This window comes from Cyprinodon variegatus, unplaced genomic scaffold, assembly GCF_000732505.1.
Source record: "Cyprinodon variegatus isolate N-32 unplaced genomic scaffold, C_variegatus-1.0 Scaffold563, whole genome shotgun sequence".
Classification (NCBI taxonomy): Eukaryota; Metazoa; Chordata; class Actinopteri; order Cyprinodontiformes; family Cyprinodontidae; genus Cyprinodon; species Cyprinodon variegatus.
In genome coordinates, this window is record NW_015151016.1 from 238,755 (window position 1) to 262,878 (window position 24,124).

The 24,124-nt window shown below is 38.9% G+C and overlaps 1 protein-coding gene across 4 annotated transcripts in view; it reads left to right on the plus strand.

Annotated features, from left to right (window-relative positions):
- The window catches only part of LOC107095681 (kinesin-like protein KIF26B), a 38,911-nt gene extending 15,067 nt beyond the window's left edge, over positions 1–23,844 (plus strand). For 2 of the 4 annotated variants that reach the window (XM_015391895.1, XM_015391896.1), the window contains exons 5-15: positions 9–180; positions 3,148–3,357; positions 3,675–3,768; positions 5,927–6,198; positions 7,352–7,529; positions 8,418–8,556; positions 9,448–9,604; positions 10,750–13,756; positions 16,966–17,141; positions 18,858–19,008; positions 22,057–23,844. In XM_015391895.1, coding sequence (XP_015247381.1) covers positions 9–180; positions 3,148–3,357; positions 3,675–3,768; positions 5,927–6,198; positions 7,352–7,529; positions 8,418–8,556; positions 9,448–9,604; positions 10,750–13,756; positions 16,966–17,141; positions 18,858–19,008; positions 22,057–22,256 — 4,756 coding nt within the window. In that variant the 3' untranslated portion in view covers positions 22,257–23,844. The remainder of the gene's footprint in view (positions 1–8; positions 181–3,147; positions 3,358–3,674; positions 3,769–5,926; positions 6,199–7,351; positions 7,530–8,417; positions 8,557–9,447; positions 9,605–10,749; positions 13,757–16,965; positions 17,142–18,857; positions 19,009–22,056) is intronic. The other 2 variants (XM_015391897.1, XM_015391898.1) reach the window with 2 other exon arrangements.
- The last annotated feature ends 280 nt before the right edge of the window (positions 23,845–24,124 follow it).

Below are 24,124 nucleotides of genomic sequence, written 5' to 3' on the forward strand. Positions count from 1 at the left end.
CCCTGCAGGGCGGCTGAGAAGCTCAACTTGACACTGAGGAAGAAGGGCCAGGCTTCTGATCCAGCTCCCTCCAACCACTCCACCTGCTTCAGGGAGATCGTCCAGAAAAACCCGCCACCGGTCCCCCCCTGCTTGCTCCAAGCTGCCGCTCGCAGCAAAGACTCGCCCGACGTTGGCAAGGTTCACCTCAAATTCTGATACATCAAAGAGCTGATTTATGTTTTTGCTGTGACGTTTGGTTAGAAATACCAGAGGTTGTTTTTAGTTGGTGATGTAAGCACATGAATAATACACATTCCCTGGCTTTCACTTTAATAAAACAACCTTTAGGCATATTTTTTGTATCTTATTCTGCTGGCAAATACAGTAATTCTGCATTGGTGTTATATATCCCCTCCTTATCCATAAGCAGCACCTTGGACGTGTCTTCCCACCACCTGTGTTACAGCTTAAAGAGATCTCTGTCAATTTGGCAGAGATCCCATATCGCTCTCCCTTCCTGATTCACTGTAATGTGGTGCTAATGTCTCCATTCTGTTCTTCCCCGCCTCCTCTGGGAGAGAAACCGAGGAGATCAATATGGCTCCCTGCCCCTCCCTTTGTCTCGGAGATGGACTCTTGGGTTTAGTGTAGAGTTACAGAAAAGGGCTGGGAAGGACCCCATCGGCAGCCCCACCTCGCCGCCGCACTCAGCTTTGTGAAGCATTGCTCTGGGATGAGAGCCGAAGAAGGCTTTCTCTGCCTGTAAAACGTCCTCCTGAATTATTCACCTCTTATGAATAGAGTTTAACACATGTTTAAAACGATTAGGGATGCTACTCTTGCTTAACGTTCAAAATGCATGAGGAGAGAAGCTAGGAAATCCCTCACAGATTTGAAGAAGTTATCATGTTGCTGAAATATGGACGTCAGGGTTCAAATTCAGCCAATAAGGGATGATCTCATCGTGGTGTGATGCAGCCCTGTGCAACATCCAGATAACTATATTTGTCAGGGTATCCTGTATTTTCGATCCTGCAGAGGTAAATTATAAACAGAGGATGATCAGCCTTGTGTTGTTTAGCATCCCTGAAAGAGGGAATAACATTAGAAGGGTAGGAAGAGGAAAGGAAAGAGAAAGCGGGGAAAGAAAGATGCTAATGGAGATGATAACCATCAGAGTCAGAGGCTGGCCCGGGTAATTGACTCTGTCTACGTCTTGCTCGCATTCCTGCATGTTGATTTTTTTCTGTCTTTTGGCTGCATGGAGCAAGAAAAGCAGATTGAAAAAGGATGTCGGCTAAAATAACTTTTAGCACCAGAGTACACCATCATCCTCCCACCCTCCAGTTCTCATGTAGTAATCCTTTTTAACACCAACCCTTGGTTCATTTGTACCTTTTGCCACAGATCATAATATTTCAGCCCCAAACTCCTGGAGGCAGAAGCTTTGAGCGAATGTCCAGCTGTTTGCTCCCCGTTATAAATGCTTCAGATTCCTGTAGTCATAAACCAGATTTTTAGTAAAGCAGCAATGACACCATGCTGTTTTCCAACCGACAAAGAGCTCCAGGCATTGTTGCCTGTTATCTATATTTAACATGACATCTTAAAACGCACTGCTGTAAAACCCATCCGTAGGTTTTAAAGATTCTCTTTGCTGCTTTGATATATTTTCCCAATGTGGAGATGTCCTTTTATCACCTTTACCATGAATTATTCACTAATCAGTTGCTGCTACATGGAACTGGAGCAGCTCGTGGATTAATTATAATATTTTTTTTCTTACTTTCTGTCATATAACTTTAATAACCAGCCTCTACTCTTATGTAAGTATGTAAAAGTACTAGTTATCTCCACCAGAACATAATACCACAGGATTTAGCATTAGTTACAGAAGTAACCAAGTAGTGAGCTATGCAGATTTAACATGCAACTGGAAGCGGCCTATTGCAGTTAAAGTCCCAGAAAAGCATGACAAGATATTTATAGCATGACTGCTAAGCTGCAGTGAAGCTAATATGCAAATTATTTTACAGCTAGTTTACCTTTTTTAACATAGACCACACTGTTTGTAGGTCAGTACTATTTTGTTTCTGCTTCCCTCTTCTTGAACCCCCAGTCTGCTTCAGCAGAAGGGCCCTGATTCAGCTGGAGGTTTCCTCCTGTTAAAGGGAGTTTTTCTTCTCCGCTATTGCTGTATGCATGCTTGGTGTGAGGGATTGCTGCTCAACAATGCCATGCAAGCGAACCTCCACTGTCTCAACATGCTCATCCAGGAGGAGAAAACCCTGTAAAGTCAATGACTCTGTGCAAGAAGCTGGTTCTCCTTTTATGATCTGATTGAGTCGTCTCTGTAAAGTGCTTTGAGGCGACATGTTGGGAATTAGTGCTATAGAAATAAACAAAATATAATTTAAATTAGGGCTAAAAAATTGTGATTAATTGATCATTGAAATAATCTTTTTAGTATCTATTTTAGTAATCGATTAATCGTTAACTGGACTATAGAGATTATTATTAAGCATGTGTTTAGCTGACAGAGTGACTCATTTATAGCAGTATTTATATCAAAATTGTTAAAAAAATATAAAAACATTTTGCATAGATAAAAAAATGTTTTCATCTGTCAATATGCTCTATCTAGAACTCCTCAGAAAAGGTTTTGTTTGACCTTGTTTGATTTTGTAAAAAAATCTTCTTTAAGGAACCTTTGGCTATCCAATTATTAATCAAAAAAATACTCGACAGATTAATCGATTTGCAAAATAATCGTTAGCTGCAGCCCTAATTGAAATATTGTTTCTCCATGGTGGCTGTTTAGATGTAAAACAAAAAAAGTTTGCACATTGAAAACACTTCTTGATTTATTATTAAAAACAGAATTTGTTTAATGAAATGCATGATTTTACCTGAACATTTTCTTGTGGTACACCTTATGAATTTAACAGGACTTCTAATAACTTAGATATTTCTAGAGAAACCACCTCTCTAGTCTTTTTGTACACTATATCCACTTGGCTGTACTGGATACTGGCACAAGGCTTTCTCCACTCAACCAATTTCCCTCTTGTAATCTGAGATTTACCAGGGTAATCAGCGATCTATAGCTCAGGGTTCACAGCAGATATCAGCATGGCTCTTGTTCTCCTGTCCTCCTGCGCTCAGGTCAAAGTGGTGCTGAGGGTGAGCCGGCTGCTGTCGGAGAGCCACGTCCAGCCACCTGTTCTTCGAGTTGACCCGTCCAGGAAGAGAGTCACCATAATGGATCCGACCGCCAGGAACCTATCCTACAGCACAATGACCCTGGGCAGGGAAAGAAAAAGTCCACTGAAGACCTTCAACTTTGATGCAGCTTATTCTCAGGATTCAGGACAGGTTTGTTTATTTACCCTTTCTGGTTTCAAATGTTTCCAACTTAAATGGCACTCTGTAGCTTTGAGTCTGGTTCAGAAAACATGCACAACACAAATCATCCATATATATATATTCTCTGTGGTCTCCCTCTGTCTATTTAATGGCAAGAAAATTGATACCACACCCCTGTTGAGACCATCCAGCTCGGCTTACATGTGCCTAAGCTCAAGGGAAAATAAAAAAAGAAGGAAAAAAAAAAGTAAAATCCACCCCAGCGCCTGGTTTGTGCAAATTTTCAGTGCTCATCAACCCCCCTGTCCTTTGTTCTGTTTGCCCAGGGTGAAGTGTGCACGGGCGTCTTGGCTGACATCATCCGCTGCGTCCTTAGCGGCAGCGATGGATGTGTTTTGGGCTTAGGGTGCGCTGATGTGGGTGAGTCACCAGCTGCTCCATGAGGCCACAGGTTCAAACCCTGAAAAGGATTTGGACGCTTTCATCAATGCTAAAGCCCCTCCACACCCCTCCTCTTGCTTTCATTCAATCTTTCTCTAGTACTTAAACTACATGCCTTCATTGTTTCTTCCTGTCCTTTTATCCACCTTCAGACAAATCCCATACTGCTGTTCTCTTTCAGCCATATTGTGTTGATTTCAGCTTTTTCATGCTTGAAAAATCTGAAATTCTTATTGATATGTAAAAAAAGCCCTTGCATCAACCATACATTGATCTTTTTTGAAAGCTACTCCTCCCATGCACCAAAGAACACGTTCCCGTTTTCCTACGATTGACCTAAAACAAAGTGGGCTGTAATATATTTCTATTAGGAAGATGGGACCCTGCACTTAGCGCTGGTGCAGGGATTTAATAGATTTGTGCCGCACACATTAAAACACACACACACACATGGCGTGGTAAGGACAGGGTCTCCTTGTAGCTTTTTCACATGACGCCACTCTCCGTAAATCTGATTGAATTAGTCGGCCGATACAGAGTGCATGTGGCCTGCAGCCAGAGGGATATCAATCTCCTAAACAGAATACCATTCCCCCTGAATAACGGCGGGCAGCTCAGCCTTTAATTGGAGTAAACCAATTCTCTTATCCTCATTCAATTAGAGTTTGGATAAGACAAGAGTAGCTAAAGCAGACCCATATCTCTCCATGAATGTAGGGCAACAGTGTACAAGGAGATGCAACATGGCACCACTCCAGGGTTTTGGGCTAATATTGAAGGGTCTGGTCTTTGTCTGACAAATGCAATACTGTTAAAAAGTCTACATTTACTGCCTCAGTTTTTTTGGGGGGGGTTTGTTTCTTTTGTCAGACATGTTAATATGTGATGAAATGTGAGGAAAAAAATGTAAAAAGTTGCACTTTAAAAAAAGATAAAATTGTCCACAGAGCTGTTCCAAACGAAATTTCTTTTTGTTTTACACTTGTGTAAACAAAATGACAAATAAATCTTTTTAAGTCTTAGTAAATTATATTTATTTATTCAATATCTTTATTGAAAAAACAGAAAAATATCCAAACCAGAGGTGCTGAGTAAAATAGTAATTGCACCCTAAATTTGACCACGTGGGCCGCCCTTGGAAGCCTATTTAAGTGTTGATTAAATTGGATTTAAGTCCAGACTTTAACTAGGACACCCAGAGCTTTCATTTTTACTTATTAGCAGCCTTTAAAACCAATAATCAGGAAGAAAAAGGCAGAAACAGTAGGAAAATATGCAGCAAAAGTCCCAAATCCCGAGTCAAAGGCGAGGACAAGCTGCCTTTGCTATTCAGTTGTCTCCTTCATTAGCTTCTCAACCTTCAATTTTTTTTCTCTGCCGTTAAAAGATTTGCACTTGCACCTACTTCTATAGCAATGCAGCTGAGAATCAAATATTGTGTTATTAATTATGCTGAGATAGCCAGACGTCACACTCACCTCAGGATGCTTTAAAACAGAATTATCTGAAAACACTGCCTGTTCTCTGATTAATCCAACCAGCAGTAAGGGCACCAAAAAAAGACTGAAATTCAATACTCAGACAAGCAGTTGATCCTTCCATATGAAAAATAAATAAATAAATAAATAAAAAGACGATGTCTGAACAGAGCAAAACATTTAGAATTATGCACCGCTGATCTCAGTATGAAGGCACCATTTAGAATAGAAGGACATTAGCTACATGTCTACTCCATATAGAGCTACGTACATGTGAATGCAATATATCTATATGGAGTTTTTTTTTAGACTTATCTTTTTAAACAAGCATAGATACGAAAAAAACAACACTTGACGCTCACTGTTTAGTATGGTGGAAGACTTTTGATGATACGCTAAAACATCTGTATCAGTTGTGTCCGTAATGGGGTTGAGGCTTTTGGATTAAATCCCATCAGAGCACAGGTAATTTATTGCAATCTTTACTACTTTCTTTATTAAATTGTAAATGTCTTAGTTAAAAGGGCTACTATGACCTATATAATGTAAACAAACAAGATTCAAAATAGCATGGAAATTATTTGTACTGATATTCCTCACAACTAGGCACATTGTGAGGCTTGCCAAGATTCATCTGCCTCCTCTGCTGCTCTCCCCAGCATCCTGGTCCAGCATGGTGGGAAGCAGTGACAGCCTCCAGAAGCTCGGCTTGATTCCCTGTGCCATCTCCTGGCTGTACAGCGCCATCGAACGACGCAGGGAGAAGACTTGGACTGATCTGACTGTCTCTGTGTCCGCCATCGAACTGTGCTGCGGCGAAGAGGACACCTTAAGAGATCTGCTGGGGGAGGTGGTCCCCTCACCAGGCAGTGTACAGAACAGCCCGAAGCCCCACGTTAGAGTGACCGAGGACCCGGTCAATGGGATACAGGTATAAATCAGCTGTTTGTGCTGGAAAACAAACCAAATGAGCAGCCTCATCTGTATGAAAACAGGTTCTTAACCAAATACTTTTTTTTTTTACAAGCCATTTAATCTTATTAAACAAGGTTAAATCTAGCCACCAGAGAGGAGCTAACTGTTAATGAAATTACATCTTTTTAATCATCTCTGTTTGGCAATGCATCAAAGAGTCCATTAGTGCGATTTTACAGCTCCACTAACCTGTTTGAAACAAGAAACTATTTTATCCAGTAGAGTTATGATACATAAAGCACATTAATCTTGGTAAAATGTATTAACAAGCCTTTAATATAATTGCAATGCATTTATATGGGACCAGTTCCCATTAGATGAATGCTTTTATTTGCTTTCTAAATTCATTCAGCACAAAGGAATCAATTTGTGATACAGTTTGAGATCTATTTGTTGCGATAATAAAAGTCTGAATAGGATATAAAATCTTTGTTGTTGCTTTATTACCGTACAAGTTAGGGTCATCTTCTTTTTTACATTTTTTTTCTTCTATTCCTAGAAAACTGCAAATAATCTGCAAACCCATTAAATACATTTGCTGTAAAACGAGATTTATTCTGTAAACATATAAACTTTAAAACGTAAACAAATGAGTTTCTAGTGTAGAAAAAACGTATTTGAATCAATACATGAATCCTTTATCTGCAAGCACCCGATATCTTATGTATATATTATGTTTGAATCCTTTTTTCCAAGCAATGAATCAATAATATGATGTTTATCAAATAAGCAAAGACTGCTCTATTTCCCACTGATTCAAACCCATTACAGCCTCTGTTTATACACTGTCATAGTTTTTCGGGTAAACATGGTTTCTAAGCTTTCTACCATAATTAGTTTACTCAACTGCAGTTGATTGTATTTTCATTTCTAATTCACTTATTACCACCAGACTAATTGCTGCCTCAAAAAGCTTTGGTTGGTATATAAATAAATTGATTAATAATAAATAATAGACAAACAGAACTAATACCATTTAAACACCACTTCCAATAATGTACATTTCTTTGTCTCTCTCTTCATATATATTTATATATATATATATGGCTGGTGCATATTTAACAGATGTAGTGATTTAAGGTTTGTATTATGTTCTACTCTCTCTTTAGTTGCGTAATCACAACCGTGTGAAGGCGCCCACAGCAGAGCGAGCGGCTTCTCTCCTGGACGCAGCCATAGCAGCACGTCGACACACCGACTTTATCACATACCTGTGTCACAGCTCCATCATGTTCTTCACCCTTTACGTCCAGCCTCCTCGTACCGAAAGCAACACCATCGGGAAAGGTTTTTATGAGATTTTTAAAAGTATATATATGCATATATACACACACACATCATATATCTTAACTCTCATGTCAGAATAAGGCCAGGGAAGGATATCATATCCAGCTTGTTCTGCTCGTTTGTTGCAAAAACCTGTATTATTCCCTATTTTAAAACTCTAGTACCAAACTTACTTCTTTTAGCTTTGCTATCTGATTATGGTGTATTCATTCCATATGGAAAAGGCTTTAAATACAGATGTTTGCTACCACAGCTGTAAGGTACTACAGTATGCTACTGCTGTATAGACCTTTAAAATGCCATAAGTGCAGATATGCTGTGCAGTACAGTAGTTGAGACAAGGGGCAGCTGCAAAACCTTTTGCAATTGACTGTGCCACTCTGAGATGGTTTGGATAAGACAGACTAAATGTTTATGCAATAACAGTACATATATCTGATAATAGGTGATAGATAATAGGTAATGTTTCAGTTGATTAAAGAGTGCACATTTTTTTACAATTTGCATATAAAAATAGAGTTAGCTGTTTTAGCTGTGAGCCCTGGTAAGTCCACTTGAGCTACTGTAGGTAAACTGAGTGATCATGATGCATGCTAACCACATTAGAAATGTAAAGTATTGCATGTTTAAACCAGATACGTTATAGCTAAAAGACATAACAAAATGACAGTATAACTGTATAAAAAACAAAAACAAAGGCTGGGATTGTTGTTGGAATTCTTCTTGTTAATATTTACCAAACTGGAATCCAATAACTATTTGGGTTTGAAAATGCAGCATAATATTTTTTTATGCCTGAATTAAAATGTATGTAATGTCATTAACATTGTCTTTGCTTGTATATAATACCAACACTCCTTTTGTTTTTGTTTTTATTTCCATTCCCAGGTTCAAGGGGAACCACTAAGTTGACCATGATTGATGTATGCAGTGGGATGAGGGGTGTGAGCAAAAATAAGCTTCCTCACTCTGACTTGGGCCCCATTGTCTTGGCTCTCCTAAGCGGACATAAAACTATCCCTAGCAAGTAAGATTGGAGTTTAAAAATGTAATTTGTGTAACCTTTTCTTAAATACATATCATAAGAGTCCACTGTATTAACATTAATATAGCACTTTAATGTTAAGTGTAACTGTCTTCTTAATCATTTCAAATAATCAGAGTTTAATCCTGGAAAGTATATTTATAGTTAATTCTAAAGTCATCCACATCACATGCTGATTAAGATTAAAAGTAATATTTTAACTTGAACACTGTGAAGGATATAGATGGGTACCACAGGGTACCCATAGGGTAGGCAATGACACTGAAAAACAAACAAACAAACAAAAAAAACATAAATATGACACTGGAAAACATCAACCACTCGTTAGCAGGGCAAACTCCTGCATCCAACCCTACTGTTGCCTCATGAAATACAACGAATGGCCAAATATGAACCTGTGACATAGATATCTGCCAGGATACCACTTTAACCAATAGAATAATGCTACTGTAGAGGCACATTTCAATCCATAGGAACAGTACTAAGACAGCGTATTACCAGATTTTACAGAATTAAACTTGTTTACTATTAAAACTCAAGATTTGAGCATTAACATAAATTTAGCACACTTAAGGCCCAATCTATACAGTTTATTTGCAAAAAATATTGATTTGGGATTTTGTTACTCATTAAATGAAAACGTAATAATATTTTCACTGTGAACCTCCCTGTAAATGTTATTTTTATTTTATAGGAAATACCTATCTGCTTTCCAATCAGAAAAACATTTTTGGTCTATTTAATAACTTTAAATCTAATCCTGCCTTTGGTATTAATAACTTTAGGGCTTAACTGTATGTTCTGTATAACAGCAGGAGTGGATATATATATATTTGTAGGTAGTTACTTGTTATGTGCACTGTTTTTACACAGGTCTAGTAAGTTGGCAATGCTCCTTCGGGAATCCATGTCTTCAAACTGCCATATTGCTGTGATTGGTCAAGTTGCTGACTCATTAGCGCATCTTCAAGAGTCCTTCTCTACCATTCAGCTGGCTTCTCGTCTACGCAGGACACAAAAGAGGACAAAGGTACAACACAACAACTAATTACTCCCAGCCAATTAATCTAATAGAATTCCCAAATGGACCATCTTCATCAATCAAGTTTTAAATGATCCCTTTTTAGAAATGAAGAACGGAAACCTGAACAAAGGTTTTGACATGGCAAAAATAAAGAAAGAAGGTGTTGCTGTCATTTATGCTATTGAACATTACCAAAACAACTGGTTGACCAAACAGTGACCTAAAAGCATATCAGAATTGTCTTATTGAGTGGCTTTCAGAGAGTTTTGATATTATCTTGTCCCAATCAGACAAAGTGTATTTAATAGCTTGGGGTGAGCCAAATACCAGCAAAGTCTGCCAGTTCTGTTGAGAAGAAAGGCTAGCAATCAATTAGGAATTAGAGTAGTGAGTATGCTGATGTGAAGCCTAAAAAAAAAGTAAGCATTTTAGTATTATTACATATAATTTTAGATAGGTCAGAAAAATCCTGCTATGTTCTTGATTTCTGATCCTGGTCAAATTGCCTCTTTGACAATTCATACCCCTATTTTGTCCATTTGCTTTGACACGTTTTTCTCCACTTCAAAACCATGTTGTTCTTCTAAACTTAAGTTTCTTTTTCTTTGTAACTAAAAAGTTAGTTGACGAATTATGAAAAATTAATGGTATAAAGTGGGGTGTGGCCGAAAATTACTTACAGTACTTTTAGAAGTGGCGAAAAGTCTTCAAACCTTGGAAACCAAGTCCAGTGGATTTTTTATTTTTTTATTTTTTTTAACTTTTACGGAAGTACTTTTAGAATTGCTAACTTCAGTGTGTGCTCTATTAAACCCATCGAATAAGCTAATAACACAGCATTTTTGCATGCCACACACACACCAACATGCAGGTCCACATCACCCGCATGTGGGGTTAACTTTTCAGTCGCCAAGATTTGAGTTGAGTTGGCTTAGTTAACTCGGCTTGGCAACCAGTTGACTTTTTGTTGAGTGCCCTATTATGAACCAAATAAACTTATACATGATATTAAATATGAAGGGGCTAGAAAACAATTATAGTGTAAGTTTTTTTGATTTGATTTTAAATCAGCACCTGTTTTATTATGTTAAATTTTGAAATGATCTCCCAGTCTGTTGGAACCAAAAACATCTTTTATCTGTGTTCAACAGCAGTCTACATCATGTTCCCCTTGTGGACGGAGTTTGACCAGAGATAAAAAAGGTCCCCGCTCTTTGGGCCTCCGAGCGTTCCACTCCACAGAAGAGGTAGATGTGGACCTCCGGTCTCTTCGACTTCGTGGGGAGCTGTATCGTTCTAGCAGTGACCAGTCCTGTGACACTGTCATCCAGATCAATTCAGATGGCTCTGTCCACTCAAAAGCAGCACCACTGCTGGCACAACCTGAGTTCGTGCCAATTATACCTTCTTTGCATCCAAACAAGTCTGACCTGGAAGACCCAGAGTTTACAGCTCTACTTCAAGAACTTCTGCGAATTCCTCAGTTGCATGGAGAGAAGAAGACAGAGGAAACTCTACAGGGGGACATTGAAGGACTGAAAGCAGAAGGCAAACCACCAGAGAGAGATCATCTTAAGTGTGACACCTTTGCTGAACTTCAAGAACGTTTAGGTTGCATTGATGGAAATGAGGTGACAATGGAGATCCTCAAGTCTTCCTTGGTAGGTGCTAACCTTAAGAATATTTTAACCAAAACTCAACCCCAGAAAGAAACAACCAAAGCCCCACAGACACTGTTGAATGTGGGTAAGGGTTGCAGTCGAGCCTCTTTTGGGGAAAAGCAAACAGATGGTGCTGTCCCTGGGGAGAGGTTTCAGAGAGAGGATTCAGGTCTGTTTGACTGTGAGGAGTGTAGTGCAAACAGTTCCAGTGAAGAACTAATGAATCAAGCCCTTGGTCTCAGCATGACCTACCCTTCTGAGCTTCCCAAAAATAGAGCTGTTAAGTCAGGAAAAGGTGTCTCAGTGAAGTGCTCTGAAGCTAATTCTCACAGCAAGGCTGCCGCCAATTTATCTGAACATAAGCCACAGGAAAAACAAGAGAAACATGAAGCTGCTGACTGGTTCAAACCAGACAAAAGAGCTTCACCTATTGGTAAAAGCTCTCCAATATCTCCTTCTTTGTCTTCTCCCTCTTCACACTCTATGGCTAAAAGTGTTGTAATCGGGGATCAAAATACAAAGGACAGTAAGGAAATGAAGGCCACTATCACTGTGACTGTCCAACAGCCATTGGACCAAATGGGTCAAGATGAACTTGTCTTTTCAATGGTAGAGGAGGTGACCATCAGTGGAGCATACAACAGTGGGACTGCAGGTGGAAACATAATTTGTATCAGAGACCTTGCACAATCACAAGAACATGGTCAAACCTCTGCTAACTCTCAACCTATCCGAATCATTGGTGATGTGAGTGATGACTGTTCAGCTGGGGCTTCTGCTCTTGCTCAACCCACAAGCACAGATCAAAACAATGAAAGGATGAAATCTAAACGAGAAAACAGGTTTGTTCCTTCTTTCATTAATCCTATGTTGATGAACTTAGATTCGGACTGTGATTTAGAGGGTACTAAAGAGAAAAAGAGTCATGAAACCTTTAAAGACATCAACATGGCTTCTGAGCTTAAAAGAAAAAGCACCAAAGGTCAAAATGACAATAATTTAGATAAACAGACTCAACGTTGTGCTACTCAGGTCCATCAACTTCAGAAATCTGATAACGCATGTAGCCATGTTTCTTCTGATCAAATAGTGTCAGCAGAAAAGGATTCCTGCAAAAAAGCTTTGGAGAGCAAAATGTGCGAGAAGAGACTTGACATTACAGACAAAGCCCACCCAGGAGACTCCAAGCATGTTTATTCCACACACAATCAAAAGGTCTCAGAGGGGGTTCAAATTGCTTGCAGACAAGCTGGGAGCAACCACAAGAGAGCCGTTGTTTCACCTGGTTGCTATGAAACCCTGCCTGGTTCCTCTGCAACAGGTAGCCTACCAAGAGGCTGGCAACATCCCAACCACAGACAGAGCCCCTCAAGGGGTTTGACATCATCTACTCCATGCAGCCCAGGGGAAACACTGGAGAGGAGGCACAGCAAATGGCAGTCTACTGAAAACCACAACTCCAACAACTGGTCTCCACAAACATATATCCAAGAGGTCAAAAAAGATTCAGGCTGTGCTTTTAAAAAGGGAAATGACTCTTTCTTTACCTCAAGTCCAACAAGGAAACATTACAAAACAAGCAGCAGGGTCAGGTCTCCAGCTGATAACAGCAGTAGGCTTTTTAATACCAAACTAGAGCGGTTGGCTAGAAGGTCTAATTCCCTTGGAAGAACCCCTAGACAATTCCCAACCATGGACAGGGGTGGTAGTAACACTTCTATGAGCTCCAAGGGAAGCATTGAAGAAAGTTTTAAAGCCAATTGTAAAGAAAACTATGAGGGAGATTTTACCTTTCCAAGGGCCAATAGGAGCCCCAGGAGAAATCCCCGCTCTGACCACAGCCATCACTTCTTTCACAATGAAGACCCTCTACTTCAGTCTGTCAAGCATTCCCATTCGAAGCTTTCTACGGTTGGAAAACTTAAGATATCAACTCCCAAGGTTCGTCGGCAGTCTGCCCCAAGCATCAAGAACATGTCTCGAAAAAGCAGTCCCAGTCTGTCACCAGATGGCAAAATGGTTAACTTTGAGCGAACGTCCTCATTTTTTTCCTCTTCCCCTCCACGATCTCATCGCTCTATCAGCCGGACTCCAAGCCAGAGCTCTACATGCTCATCTACAAAATCTGCTATTCAGGGGTTGGTCAACGGCCGGATCACAGACCTCCTTAGGGAAAGGTCGTCCAGCCCGTCCTCATCTGGACAAGATCAAATGTCCCCTCTTCTCTCCCCATACAGCCAGATGACTGCTCCTCGTTCGCCGGACCACCTAAGTGGGCATGCAAGTGACACCACCAGCGTGTTGAGTGGAGATTTGCCACCAGCTATGGGGAAGACAACCCTGCATTTTTCTAACCGGAGCAGTCTGGTTAGCAGTGGGTATGACAGCTTAGTAAGAGACAGCGAGGCCTCAAACAGAGATTCTATCAGCGACAGGAGTGGATCTCTACTCAGCGTGACTCGCAGCAGCCGATCATCACGGAAGAGAGGCAACACAAGTAAGACCCATTTATAAAAAAAAAAAAAAGCTTGAAACAGTTTATCAAATATTGGCGAATAGAAGGACTAACATTATGAAATAGTATGCGCATTCCAGAGCATGTGAGCTGAGTGTGGAGCGAGCAGTGGAGCGGAGCGGAAGAAATTTGGTAGAGCACAGAGCGGTTTTCAATTTTAAGGCCAGAGCGAGGATATCGCTCCGCTCCACTTCGCTCCGATGCACTCACAACATCAGTTAAAAATGTTAGATTATACAATTTTTAAAGTAACATTCATTTCATTTAAGTGTGATTTTTTCGACATGTTTTGGAATTGAAAAACAGAGGCCAACAGTTTTTAATCCTTGAAAAATATGTATTGCACAAGCCGTTACGTTCAAAGCTGGCAAACAGTGCGATAATTTAACAGCCTGATAAATAATACACATGTATCGGTAACATCATCAAATCAAACGCAGCGTGTCCCAGGGCCCTGGCATAATTACACGAAGGAAAAATGTCAGAAAATGGCTTCTCCTGAAAATTTGAGCGAGCCTTGAGCGATTTCACCGGAGCGGGAGGAAAATTAAGGCGAGCGCGGAGTGGATTTTGAGCGGAGCATCCTGACGCAACTTTGAGAGGTGGTGCGCATGAGCAAACATTCCCCTGAGCAGGGAGTGGGAATTGCGTGGCACTCCGCTTCGTTCACATGCTCTGGTGCATTCCACCTTACCTTAACTTGAACTTTATTGATCTCACATTGGAGAAATTTACCTCTGCATTTAACCCATCCCCTTGGGGAGCAGTGGGCTGCTATTGTTTGGCGCCCTGGGATCAGTCTGGGGTTAAGGGTCTTGCTAAGGAACCCAGAGCGTCAGTCTGTGGGAGTGGGGCTTAAACTTAGAACCTCAGGATTCCAAGCTCTATGCCCTAACTACTAGGCCGCCACATCCCCAAACTTTGAGATGTCCAAAGACTGCTAATAATTTAAAATCCAACAAAAGCTTTCTGTTTCCACAGGTAGAACCAGAAAACTCAAATGTTATTTTTCTGCCTCGACAGACATGTCTCAACATTTTGTATACTGTAGTAGTGCTTACCTTTAGATAGCTTCCTACACCTTTGTGTCTTCTCTGACTTTAAATAGCTACATTTTGACTTTGAATAGCTAAGTTCTAGTTTTGCTTTAGTCTTTAATAAGTCTTTGCTCACTAAACCTTCACAGTGAAGAGTGTGAGAAAGATAAATAGATTTTATGTTTCTAACAGACATAAATCCTAACTTAATCTTTGCTTTTCATTGACTTATTGATTCTGATTTATACAATATGGAAACCAACAAAAATATTTCTTCATGAAAAGCAGTTTCTACCAGAACAGCACTGCTTTATGTTCTAGCTTCATAACATATTTATATGACATTAATTAGACATGACACCCAGCTGTAAAGCCCATTCAGGCCTAGTTTCCTTAAAGGCCATAACGTCTAATTGTATATGACATGACATCATTAATATATGAAGCCGGTGATGGCCCTCACTAATGGCAGCGTAGATGCAGAAACTAAAGTGTGTTTGGCCGATAAAGTAAATTATAAAGTTGGGTGGGTACAGTTATGATCATGCTTGCAGAGGGAAATATAACAGTGCTGATTGAGAGGGAAACAAAAGGACAAAGAGAATTCTAGGAAAAATCAATTTTTAACAAAGCTCGTTGTCCCCTTTTCCCTTCATTCATTCTCCATGAATTGGTCCTAACCTTGCCACATGGCAACCGCAAAATTCAATGTATTTTGATGAGGTTTTATCTGATAGACCAACACAAAGTTTTAAAGAATTATTGAGATGCGCCAAGATACTTATCAAGTAAAAAGCATAAAAATGTAGAGATCTTTGTAGAATCATCCTTCAAATCAGTTTACATTTCTTGACACAGATTGTCAATCAGATTTTAGTCTGAACTTTGACTAGAACCCATGGGTCTGGTTGGTTCTAAACCCTTCCCTTGCATCTCTGGCTGTATGTTCAGAGTTGTCTGATAGAAGTTATATATCTGTCCATATCTTAAAAGTTTTCTAGATTTCCACACATATAGTAGAAAGTTCTTATTTTAAGTCACATCTAAAAAGATCACCTTGTGTAACATTTTTGCTGTTTCCCCTATGGCTTGTGGAAAAAGTTGAAAGCATTTTTCTGACATCCTTTTACAAACCTATTAATAGTGGTATTCAACCAAGTGAGAAAACTCAATATTTAAAAAGAGAGTGTTAGATAAAAGTCTGATTTGTTTTATCCCCCTCATTCAGCACAATATAATAAACAACTGTCCATGCTTTGGATATTCTTTTAAAACCTAATGGCTGGTTTATGCAGAAACCAGGTCATCTGCTTGTGTGTCGCAGTGAATGCAAATGTGCCCCCCTCCCCCTTTCCGCAGACACTCTGGTGCTGCTCTCCAAAATTGTAGGTGACCACAGACAGTGCTGCAGACAGGAGGCCTCTGATTGGTCAAATCTGCATCCACTCTACTTTCTTGCTTGGTACCTTACCGGTTAGTTTTATTTGTATGACCGCCATTGTGGAAAACGACTTGTTTTTTCCACCTGGATCCCCTCTTTTTTTCACCCTCATATCCCTCCGTTGTCGTACAAACTTGTCCCCACTTCCTCACCGCCTCGGCCGTATCTAGACCCACAGCTAGTTCATGATCGTCCCTCTTGAGTTGTGGCGTGGAATAACATAGCGCAGACCACGCTTCAAAATTGGGCATAAATCAAAAATATCTGCGATAAGCTCACTGCGACACACTTCTGCGGGGAGTATAACCAACCTGTCTTCATTACTCCTGGGTCTTCATGAAGATGTTCTCTGAGGCCCTCACAGAATAACTGGGATTATATAAAATTACACATAGATTTGCTCAATTTACTTATTTGGTGTTTTCAGGTTGCATTAGATTTCTTTTCTTGCAGGATTGATACAAATTTGTTTTCAGGTTTCAATTTATTTAGGAAATGTTATTTTCCAGCCACTTCACAGTTATGTGCTTGTTTGTGTTGGTCTGTCATATTAAACTTTTAAATAGGGAAACCTAGCATCTGCGTTATGCAGAAGAAAGGGGGAAAAAAACATCCTGTTTTAATTCTGCAAAAAATTAAAGTTGAAAACAAGAAAAGGAAGAGGAGAAAGTGGTTAAAAGGCAGCACTTGACTGCGCTTTTGCTCCCTCTCAGGTACTCCCCAGCGCCGACTGTCCCATGACACCCCCCTGTCCATGAAACGGTCAGCTAGCGCCAGCGGTCTGCGCTCTCGCTGGACGGAGCGGAAAATTCCGGAGGCGTATGAGATCAAGGTTTATGAGATCGACAATGCTCAAAGGATGCAGAAAAGAGCAGGTGCTGACAAACAGGTGCTGGGTTTATTTTCATTTTCAGTTTAATCTGTGGAGCTTGAGTGCAACCGGCGTGGAAGAAATCACGTTTTCTTTTTTTGTGTGTGAAAACACATTGAGGTAAAGTAGCCAATATGATGATGGGTAATAAAGCCATGATTGTGGCTAAGGAGGGTTAAGCTTGGTAAACTGAGCTAAAATATGCCTGAAAGCAAAAGGCATCGCATGTGTTGACGTAATGTCCCCTGAGACGAGAGGTCAGGCCTCCTGAGACTCTGCCCTGTCTCCTCCAGTCTCAGACAAGACCAACTTTGATACAATTTTAATGAGCATACAGGGAAAACTGGGTCAATGCCCTGCAACTGAGAACAAAGAATCACTCAGGAAGCCAACTGAGCAGACCGAAGGTAATCCTTCCTTAAGGAGACGCGCCTAAATGCTGAGTTTTACATATCAATTTATGTCAGACTACTACATTGTAATGCAAAAGTCTTCACATCTCTTGACCTTTCCACATTTTCTAATGCTACAGCCAAAAACTTCAGTAAATATTAGCTGTATGTAGGAGACCAACACAAAATAGAGCATAAATGTGAAGTGGAAGAAGATTACATGTCTTTCAACATTTTCTTGAAAAATCTGAAAAATGGGGAAAGATTTTTGACTATGCTCTTGATTCAATAGTTTTTAGAAGCAACTTTTTCTATAATTCCACCCTTAGTATGTCAGAATCTGGAGATTAAAATTTGATTTTGGGTTGTTGTGTTTTTGCTCACCATATTCTATTTTTGCCATATTAGTTCTGTTTTGTTTACTTTTTGCCAGGCATTTGTCTTTACTTCCTCTTATTATTTCTCTATTATTAGATAATTTATCTCAGTTTATTCCTTTGTGTTTTTTATTATTTATCTGTCATTAATAATTTTCCTCTGAACCTAAGCCTTCTGTTAATAGGTAGATTCTGTTCACCTGTATGACTACATGTTGACTGTTGCTTTCACCTGTTTTTCCCACGATAAGCCTTCAGGTAGTCTACTCTGCAGATTATTTAATGCATGCAAGTCAAAAACATATATTTTAATCTTATTAGAACAGAGTACCTCTCTACACATTTGTGGTTTCCCCTGCAAGTTTTTTTAAGATCTTAAATAGCATTTCTTACGGCTTTCTTTGAACCTGGCTGTCTTTTATCCACTCTTCCAGAAAGGTTAACTTTGCGGAATAAGCAGCAAATGGTGTTTGCTGACTAATTAGGCTTTATGTCTCTGCACGTCCTTCTGAATCAGAATTACCATTAGCTTCTTCTTCTATTCACACTCTTCCTATTTGGTCAATCGCTTTAGGTCGGCCATGTTTTAGTCGCTCTGGTGATGAGCTATACACAATCCATTGTCTTGTTTTTATGCTATTTTGTTTGTCGATCAATTACATTCCCAATAAAAATGTAGAGATGTGTGTCTGTAATGTGACACCAAGTGAAAAAAATGCAAGGGGGATGTTATATGGTAAAGCATCAAATTAGTTCTTCTTTTATTAGAACATGTTATTTGTATAATTTGACCTTTAAAACTATTTCTTCTATGTCATGAGATTAGAAAAAAAACATTTTAGGTGCTTTCAGACCTATTTTTTCCCTCCACAAGATGCATCTTAATGGGAAGTGCAATAAAAACAAAGAGTTTTTAAGAAGAAGGCGTCATGGTGAAATGTTTCTGTATGAACCTGTGATTTCAGGGCCTTGGATGCTTCAGCGCCAAGCTGAGGTTTCTGGAGCATCGTCAGCAGAGGATCTCAGAAGTCCGAATCAAATACAACAGACTGAGGAGAGAGCTGGAGCACGTCAAACACAACCTCATGCTGGAGCCAGCCAAATGGAACCAAGAGTGTTAGTAAAAAAAGATGATAATAACTTTAGTGTTTATCTTTACATTCCACACATTATCTAAAAGCTAACAGACAGGATCCAGATAATGCAAGAAACACCAAAAAACCCAACATGGATCTCACTACAAGACCAGTTGAGAAAAGTCATGCATATTGATGAATCAGGCTTTTACACTGCAAAAACAATCCAGAAATAAGTAAAAAATGGCTTAAATTAAGTATATTTAGCCTTAATTTGAGCAGGTAAACAAGATGATTTGCCAATGGAATGAGTATTTTCACTCTTAAAATAAGATAGTTAGATAATATTTACTTGAAACAAGACGATAAAATTGTTTTTTCTTATTACAAAAGAAAATTGTCTTGTTCCATTGGCAAAGTGTCTCACTTACCTCCTCAAATCAAGGAAAAACGCACTTATTTTAAGAAAAAATAACTTATTGAGATTTGTATTTTTTGCAGTGTAATCAGGGAGAACCCAGTTCTGAATGAGGTCTAAGCACAATCTGAATTACAAACATACTAGCAGATAAAACCATCACCCACCATAAGATATGCGTCACCTGATGCCTAGAACATAATGAGTGAGCTAACGGTGGTGCCTGAACACAGCTCTGACGATAATGTCAGGCAATTTGCATCAGAGGGGCTATTGTAATAGCAGGAGAAAGGTGCTGCGTCATTGGTCTGAATCACTCTCTTGCTCTTGAAGCATTGGTCGATGAGCATTTCAGTACAATCTCAGAGGAAATAGAAAGTATGGGCTAATATTATTAGAAACACATGAACGGAAAATTGTCAGTTCCTCATAGAGATTTAGTTACAAATTGTTGAAGTGTGCTTGGAATGAGTCATTAGCAGCAGAGCATCTGGGAACAAATAAAAAAAAACAAAAAATATGAATAAATTCAGATCTAATTAGATTAAAAGAAAACTTCATTAAAATTGATAAAAGGAAAATGTAGTTTTGATCTTCATCAGAATACATGAATGTATGTCAGACTTTTTTGTTACATTTTTCAGATTTTCGGTTTGAGAATTACACCAAAATGATGATAGGAACCCAGATCGAGCACGGTCATGGATTTAAAATGATAAACAAGTAGAAACACAAAGCAAATAGAACAATGACAAACCCATACTTAAATACTGAAGAATAACAAAGGGACTAGATGGGCCTATCAGAGAAGCTTTGGGAGGGTGGTTTATTAACACAAAGGAAGCTGAATTGCAAAACAAAATAAGTAAAGAAGGGGAAAAGACTAACAGGCTAAGAGAAAAACATTTAAATGCATAAAAAACAGAGAAAAAGAACAAACTAAAGATAAAAAGTACTGATATGGAAAAATCATCTTAACAAAAAACTAAACACAAAGAAATTTAACTAATACTGCACGATCTAAAGACGAATAAAACCAAATCCCGATCACCCAAATATCATGGCCACATCTGCCTTTTGATTTTAATGACGTGAGAAGATTAAATGTTGGAAGTTAAAATTTCCAGCATAACGACACGTTTGAATTTGTGTTGTAGACAAATGGATTTCCAGAAACAAAAATTGTAAAACAAATACAGTAGGCTTCACATGCAATGCTGCTGAATCCATTTAACTGTACTTCAAATATGGCAACAATCAGGGGCAGATTTAACCATTAGGCAAAACTAGGCAGTTGCCGAGGGCCCCAAGTTCCTGGGGGCCCCATAAAACTCCTTTTACATGTATGGTTAATACAGCTATTTCTTATTTGTGCACATACTTTCGTTGCCATCAGAATGCTTATAATATTATGTCTAGGGGTGGCCCCCCCTTCAGTGTCCAACACAATGGATCAGTCCATTTTCTGTGCATGTTCAGAAAGGTTCAAACAGGTAGCAGCAAATCATTTGAAAACAAACAGCGGGAAGAGCAGTGTTGCCAACTTAGTGCTTTTGTTGCTACATTTAGCGACTTTTCAGACCCTTCTAGTTTTTTTTTTATTACAAAAAAGCGCTTAGCGTCAAATCTAGCAACATTTTTCTGCTACTGGAGACTTTGGCGACGACATATGAAAGCACCAAACTCTGCTCTCCAGAGCAAGTAGATTCGTAACCCCGCCTCCTGCTCTCCTCTGTCTTGTCTGCTGTGATGATTCATGTCATGATTCATGCAGCTATAATTTCATTTAAATGAAAAATGAAGAACCGTTACGTTTCATATTATTGTTCAGAACAGATTATTGCGAAGTGAAAATGAATGTGTTATTTTTTGGAAACACAGGAAGGAGCAATCAGCTAAGTTAGAATGGACATAGTGATTGGAAAATCTTTTATTCCTTTGGAGACAGCATTAAAAGTCAGCTCAGCTTATTGCCAATATGAAAAGAAAAAGGGACAAAAGAAAACATAGAGAGGAAAACCGCAAGAAAAAAGGGATAAGATAAGAGGGAATAAAGGTTGAACAAAAAAGGAATGTCTATTCTATACAAATTTCTGTATCTGTACAATGGGTCTGTATTATCTTTTGTCTTCTCAATTCAGAGAGCCCCATGCCTTTCTTTGCCTAGGGCCCCAAATTTCCTAAATCCACCCCTGGCAACAATCACACAGCAGTCAGATGATAGTTCACTCACCTCAGAATGCTGGATACTTGAAGCTTCCCCCTATTCCTTTTTATTTTGAATGATCAGAATACCCTTGGTCACTCATTGATTATTGACATTTCACAATGAGAAAGTCAGTTGATCTTTTGATGTAAAAAAACAAAAAAAAAACAGAAAAAGAAACCAGTGTGATGTAACAGGACAAGTCATTTCTGACTAATCCCAGTATACATGGAGTATTTAGACAGGAGCATCAAAATCAATGTACATAATTTATAAGACTAGATGCTTCTTAAAAATTTTCCTCATTTCTACACAAGGATGTTTTTAAATGCACCAGCACATATGGCAAGTAAGGTAGTAGCTGAGCATCTTGAATTTTGAACTGTATGTAATGCATATACAGTACATACAGTAAGGATATATGCTATATGTGTAAAAGTTCTAACCTTGTCATCCTCTCCTAGTCGACCTGTGGCAGACTTTCGAGGTGGACTCCCTAGAGCATCTGGAGGCCCTTGAAGACGTCACATCTCGGCTGGAAAGAAGAATTAACCTCTGCAAGGCGAACATTATGATGGTCACGTGTTTCGATGCGTCCACCAGGAGGTGGCGCAAGAAGCGACGGAGCAAAATGGGAAAGCAGAAAAACTTAAAACACTTCTGAAATGAGAAGCTTGCAGTTTGGTTCTGGCCTTTTTAAATAGTGTTTACCTACTATAGAGCTACTGAGATTTTTGATGTCTAATGGTTTCAGATTAATAAATTGGAACTGAGCTTGATACAGAGGGAAATTACTTTTCACAAGTCAGGCTGCTCCTTCAGATGATTACAGCACTTATCATGTAAATTAATCTACTATTAACTTTGGTCTTTAAATTATACATTTGAACTTTTGTTTTCCTGGATTTAAATTGTTTTACAAAACAACTTCAGTGAATCTTATAAAAACAAGAATCTTGTGGACATGTTCGACTTTATTGTAATTGCCTCTGATCCACACATGTTAAAGGGGTCATAGAATGATTCTATAGGGTATTTGGTGCTGGTCCTTAAGGTCTCTGAATAGGGTGTGTAACATTGGTTGGGCTGAAAATGGCATATTTGCTTTTCTATCAGCCCTAATGCAACATGTCTTTGTTCTTGTAGTACTTTGTAGAAACAGGTGTAGATAGTGGAGATTTTGCAGGGACCTTTTTTTGTGCTGATTATTAAAACCATGCTCACAGCCAGAAACCGACAGCTCCATGGTGGCTCTTAGATTCTCCACAGGTTTCCTGAAAAACAGCACAAACATTTAAAATCTGCTACACTAACTGCTGGACAGGAAATCATAACCAAGAATAAGAGCAGGTTTTGATCATCTTAACATTTTATTTTATGCATTTGGTGAAAACCTTTATTGTGCACATGTACCTTCACATTTACAAACTTACTAACAAACAAACATCATGGACATCACAACGGGTAATTTTTGATTACAAATTTTTTTTTTGTTTTTTTTTTTATGGGGAAAACTGTGCCACCCTTGGTGCCATTTTGTATATAAACCATTTTTAGGTGCTGATTGTATATAAATGTGCTTCTTCCTATTTAAAGCTCATGTAAAGGACAAGAAATTGTTTAACTAAAAAGATCCTAGGCTGTGGAAAAGTGACAAACTGAGTTTGTTAGAGTTGCTACCTACTGAAACGTAAATGTGAATTAAATCTCTACTACCTGCATCATGGATAAATGAATGGACTTTTGAATGCATCAGTAATTTATTTTAAAAGAATGTGGATTCTACTTTTAGCCCAACAGGATGTCACTTTGTGTAAAGGCTTGTGAGCCAATCCTAGAGGAGGCGCTGATGCTCTGGAATCAGACACTGTTGACCCAGATCGGTACATTTCAAATGTACAGAGCTGCAACAATGTGAATATTGTAAATCTATATTGTTGTTATTAAGAATGCACACACAATTACAGCAAATTCTTCAATTAGGGAAAATAATAAAGTCATGACACTGTAGTAGTTCCTGCTTCTAGCATGCTTGTTCCTGTGCTGTGATTAGAAAAAAAATATTTTTGTAATGCATGGATATTTTTGTAGTTTTTGTTCTGTGCAAAAGAAAAAATAAAATCTTTCCTCCTGAAATAGTTAGATGAGGTTCTGACAGAGTTGGTTTTCCGACTGTCGAAAGCGAGGAGGTAATGAGGGCAAGCAGAGTTCAGCCCTGAAGCAGCCCAATTATAAAGGCAGCAGAGGGAGAAAATAAAGCAAGAAAGTCACAAACACAAATATGTCTCCTCATTTAACCTTTTCCTTCTTCTCTTTCTGCTTCGATTGCTTATGTTTCCCTACATCTGGAATAAAATATTTAAATGTACTCTTTGTCAGATGATATTGTCCCAAAATTTAGAAAATTTCTATTTAAAAAAAAAATCCTTTCTTAAAATCTTTGTTTTTTATTTCGTTGTCTTAAGCAGGCCAGTTAGTTATACGTCAGTCTGAACACCTAAATTCGGCCAATCATATATCAACGTTCATCTG